Below are 5000 nucleotides of genomic sequence, written 5' to 3'. Positions count from 1 at the left end.
AGAGCTTTAGGTGTTGGAAAAGATTATTACCAAACAAATTTTAATGTTAATTTGAAACTCCCAATTGCATGGTAAGTGTTTGGTCTTTTGTGACATTTATTTTTGTTATGATGGATAAATTATATAACTTTCATTTGTGATGATGTGCTGTGAAAAAGTGTTTTAATAGAGTGGTAGATATTTGGACTAAACCTTCAGTGACATGTTACCCAAATCCTTTTATGAAAGTTCATTCCTTTATTTTTCTTTTGTTGTTACTTAACTGAATTTTTTTTTCTCAGGTGTGCTCCAGAATGTATAAATTACTTAAGATTCACATCTGCCTCTGATGTGTGGGCATTTGGAGTAACTCTCTGGGAAATGTTCAGCTATGGTTTCCAGCCGTGGGCTGCACTCACAGGACAGCAGATACTAGAAGCTATTGACGAGCCAAACTTCCAGGTATTTATTAAGGGTGTTGCTAATGAAAGGAAAAAATTTGAGTGATTTATATTGACTTTGTACTCATTTCTTTTGCAGATGTATGCGGGTGTTCAATTTTCATTTAAATATCCTTCCTTTCCAGCGTCTTGAACAACCTGAAGCTTGTCCCAAAGAATATTACACTATAATGCTCAAGTGCTGGCAACATGACCCTGCAAAAAGACCCAAGTTTGCAGATCTCATGGACATATTGCCTGATGTAAGTATATATGTCCAGAATCAGGAACCAAATTTCTGAAGTCAAATTAAACCTTAACACTTTAAAACATGTTTGTAATATTCTAAATAGTATCATAAATAATTTTATTCATGTACAGGCATGAATATGAGTGCATATTCTATGAGAAAAATATTAAAACTGGTGACTCTTTCCAGTGCAAACCAGAGCAAGTCCAGGTAGTGCGGGATTGTGAGGATCCGCCAACCACACCTGGAGGCAAGAGGGAAAGACTGCAGTACTCTGTTGGAGATGTCATCACTGTCTTAGATAAAAGGTTGGACCATGGATATGAATTTATGTTTACTGTCAATGTAATAGTCTGCTGACAAGGGCTTTTCTTTTTAAGCTGGGGATGCCATCTTTAGATATGGCTCTAATACTGTCTCTCACTCTCTTTTAGACCCGTGACAGACAACCCAGGAGTATGGAAAGGAGTACTGAATACAGGGAAGACGGGACACTTTAATCCTGCCAACACCGTCACGTACTTGGGCACGAACATTCCATCCAATAAATCATCCTTCCAGAGAGGAGGTAGTGTGTTCATAATTTTGCGATGCTGTTGTTTTGCACAAATATTCACAATGTATGGTGAATTTTTAAAATTTCTGTTCCTTTAGTATAACTTTTCTATTTCTTTGTGCTCCAACCTGCAGATGGCAAAAACCCTTACTCTTCACGACGCCGACTAAGGCCAGAGATGATATCTGGGCCTCAGGGGGATTTCAAGCACACAGGACACGTAGGACTGGACGGGGCATACTTTGGTGATGTCTCCTTCCTCGGAGATAAGGTCCAGGCTGGGAGATTTGTTCAAAAAAAGCTTGATAAGGTCAAAGTGTGTTTTGTTTTTAATTAGGCTAGTGTCCCTGTATCACAGATTGGGAAATGGCTATGGGTATGATATGGGTATCTTTTGTCTTATTAATTTTTTTTTACTAACATTAGAAGCAAAGCTTGTGCTCTCATGATTCTCAGTAGCAGAACTTATAATAGCGGAACTTGCAGATTTGTATTTTAAAATGTATTACAGACAAAGAAAGTGCTCTCTTCCTGAAATCTCGTATGGGATTTTAACCCATTCATGTTAGGATGACATTACATCATGCACAGTTGAGTCTGCTCCAGTTTGTGTGCTGTGGTTGTTGACGAGAAGCAGCCCCTCAAAAGTAGCAAAGTAGCCTTAAAACTTCTTTCTGGCTGTATCACTTAAAGAAATGTTAAACCATAGCCAAAATCATAGAGAGCAGGTTAATTTTATAGTGAGTGGATTAATAATTCTTATTCATTGTAGACACCTACATCAAAGATTGTTCTGGATAATGCAATTTTTTTTTTTTATTTATTTACAATGTATTTAATGATATTTGAATAGAGAATTCCTCACAATAGGGTATATTTGAATTTCAGGATAGAAATGTTATAAATGTGGATGGTAGTGCTAAGGATAGTTGGATGGACATAAAACAGTTACATCCAAAATGGATTTCATAAATAACTAGGCCATGCCTCCTCTTGGAATGGAAAGCATGACAAAACTTCATGTAAAGAACACAACAGGAAATCGATTTTCTAAGATGAGGCAGAGACTTAAATTTTTTATAGTTACTGAGAATCAATGGGACAGTTGTTAGAGGTTGTCTAATTGCTAGGCAGTGGTGATAAAAAGCATGCTGTTATTTAACAAACTAACAATTTTTGAGCAGAAAACATAGGTGGCTTAAAAAAAAATCTTGAACTGTATTTCATTTTTTGCTCTACGTGGGATGCTTCTTACTCAGTAATAAGGCATTTTAGTGCATGGATTTCTTTTGATTTTTACTTTTTGATGCTGTATGAGTTTAATGTGGTTTATTTGAGTAGTTTTTATTTTTCAGTGGCAGGCATGATTTAAAGCACAAATAGTGTTTGTAATTTTTATTTTTTTTATTTTTATTTATATATTTTTTTTACTTTATTAATTTAGTTGCTACATTCTGCAATGGTTATCTAATTATTGTCACAGAAATTAAATTGCTTTTTGATTTGTTTTACCTTTGGAGTTTTGGCAGCTATCTGCAGCGCTTATAGTTTTTGCTTTCAATACTCTTCATTTGCTAGACCTGCAGTTTACTAGTTTCTGAAACAATGGAATGAACTTTGACACATCAAGTATCATCAGTGAATATAGGTGAAAGTAAATTACATTATCAAGTGAGGATTGCACATGTATAATATTTTTTACTCATCATCCTTATCATCCTTCCCTCAAACAGTATCATCAGTTGCCGAAGCAGATTGTAACCCCATACAAGCCGTCGGATGACCATGATCAGTCTACGTCACTGACTCGTGCAAGTTCCGATGTTTCAGACAGAGCGCCATTACTAAAGAAGGTATAAGTTAGGATTTTTTTTTTCAGTTCTGTAGTGTACAAATCACCAACTTCAGTCACTGATGTACTGCACAGAGTAAAGAGTGCTTAAAAAATTCTGCATGGAATGATATATTTGTTTTTTTGCAATCAATTTTGAACTTGGCAGGTGGGCGACAAGGGTAAGTCTGGCCCGGCAGCTGAACACAACTGGTCGGACACAGCCAGCGAGGACCAACCAGACAGTCCAGCTCGCACTCGGCAGTCGGACCACGAGTACCATGAGATATCCGATGAGGATGAGCCTTTGCCCAAAGTGGAGGTAGGGAAGGTTTGTGGAAATAGTGATGGCATTTGTATTTGTTTTGATTGACTTTGATCTGTATCATATCTTTCTGTGGATAAAAAGAGTTGAATATGCTATTCATATTGATATTTGGTACAGTTTCCTCTTTACATCTCCCCGTTCACAGCCGTTCCGGAGCAGCTCCTTTGACCTGGGCCCAAGCCTGATGGATGAGGTATTCAAGGCTCTTGGTGGATCTGCATCTTCCGGCCCCTCCTCTCTGGATGCCCCTGGGTCACTCCCCCCCCTGACACCCACACAGCAGTCGCAAGCTCTTCTAGAGGACAATGAGAGCCACAACGTCAAGAATGAAATCAAGGAGATGACTAATAAGTTCTCCAACAAGGAATGTTCCAAAAAGAAGCAGGCTATGGTATGTACCATTATGTATGGAATTTGTTTGTATGGGAAAATAAATCCACATACCTGTTGGCCCATAAGATGTACCTTGTTCCAGGGTAAAAAAATGTAGAATTTCCCATGGCCTGTATGACCACATCCCAAATGGGAGGTCAAATACCAGATATATAAGCCTGATTTCTCAGAATTCATAAATAGTTGATGAGGGAGACAAGTGATCTATCCAAATCATCCACTGTGTTCTTATTCCTATCATCAAGGAATGACATAGTGTATGATGAAATGCATTAAAAACGTTCATACTCAACAGGAGTTCATCTTATGGGCTTGAAATGTTACATTTTTGACCAGCTCCCTTTTTATATAGATATGTTATTGTGCCCCTGCATGAATGTCAGTTTGAGATCCTTTGTTTGTGTTGTGTGGGAAGTTTTGGATTGAAACAGGAAGAAGAACAAATGTCCTTATATGATATCTTGACTTGCAAGTAACTTTAGATATCTGTTATTTATCAGATTCTAAAAAGGATAAACAGTCATATGCTAGTCTTTACACATATGACTCATTTGTTTTAAACTTCATCCAAAAGTGTCACCTTTTCATGTTTCGATTTCAGCAATTATGAATGCTGTATAGTGCGATGAACTGATAAGTGTTTCTACTGTGATATTTCTTTTGCTATGGGTAATGATTTTAAGGAAACAATTTTATTTGTTCATTTTCTAAAACTGCTATGGAAGTGTTATCTTATGTTAAACCTTGTCCAGTAAACCAGCATGAATTTGTTTTATCTTCCTTTAAGAGCTCACTGATACTAATAAAGACTTGATTGTTTTAACAGCCTAATTATCTTTCTTCTTCTGAATCTATTGAAGCTTAATCATTCCAACAGGTGAAGCCAATCTCGGCTGCAGATCAACGTACCTTAGACTCTGCAATAGCCATGGCTAATGCGCTTGCCTCCAAAAGTATACTGGAATTAGACCGTAATTTGGAAAGTTCGGCGGACTCTGATGGTGTCCCAGACTCCCCCATCACCCCGTCATCCCCCAGTAAACAGGGAGGGTCTCGCTTTTCCTTCAAGTGAGTGATGGGAGTTCATATTACATTTAGAGAAGGAACTTTAAAGGGATTACTAGGAAATATGCTGTTAGCAAAAAGAAGTATAATTAGTGCCTTGAGTCTCATATATAGATATAAGTATTATGAACTAGAGAACATTGATGTGTGCCTGTGTC

At 37.4% G+C, this 5000-nt stretch overlaps 1 protein-coding gene across 6 annotated transcripts in view; it reads left to right on the top strand.

Moving 5' to 3' along the window:
- Ack-like (activated Cdc42 kinase-like) overlaps positions 1–5000 on the top strand; it is a 102593-nt gene that overhangs the window by 84905 nt on the left and 12688 nt on the right. For 3 of the 6 annotated variants that reach the window (XM_070127006.1, XM_070127008.1, XM_070127007.1), the window contains 10 exons: positions 1–71; positions 282–441; positions 566–682; positions 859–977; positions 1104–1237; positions 1360–1496; positions 2959–3078; positions 3226–3378; positions 3530–3775; positions 4655–4845. The exon at positions 1–71 is cut by the window's left edge and continues 70 nt beyond it. In XM_070127006.1, the coding sequence (XP_069983107.1) occupies positions 1–71; positions 282–441; positions 566–682; positions 859–977; positions 1104–1237; positions 1360–1496; positions 2959–3078; positions 3226–3378; positions 3530–3775; positions 4655–4845 (1448 nt within the window). Of the gene's footprint in view, positions 72–281; positions 442–565; positions 683–858; positions 978–1103; positions 1238–1359; positions 1536–2958; positions 3079–3225; positions 3388–3529; positions 3776–4654; positions 4846–5000 lie in introns of all 6 variants that reach the window. The other 3 variants (XM_070127005.1, XM_070127004.1, XM_070127003.1) reach the window with 3 other exon arrangements.

This window comes from Penaeus vannamei, chromosome 11, assembly GCF_042767895.1.
Source record: "Penaeus vannamei isolate JL-2024 chromosome 11, ASM4276789v1, whole genome shotgun sequence".
In the NCBI taxonomy this organism is placed as follows: domain Eukaryota; kingdom Metazoa; phylum Arthropoda; class Malacostraca; order Decapoda; family Penaeidae; genus Penaeus; species Penaeus vannamei.
The sequence above is the reverse complement of the archived record's forward strand: the minus strand, read 5'-3'. Positions and strand labels throughout refer to the sequence as shown.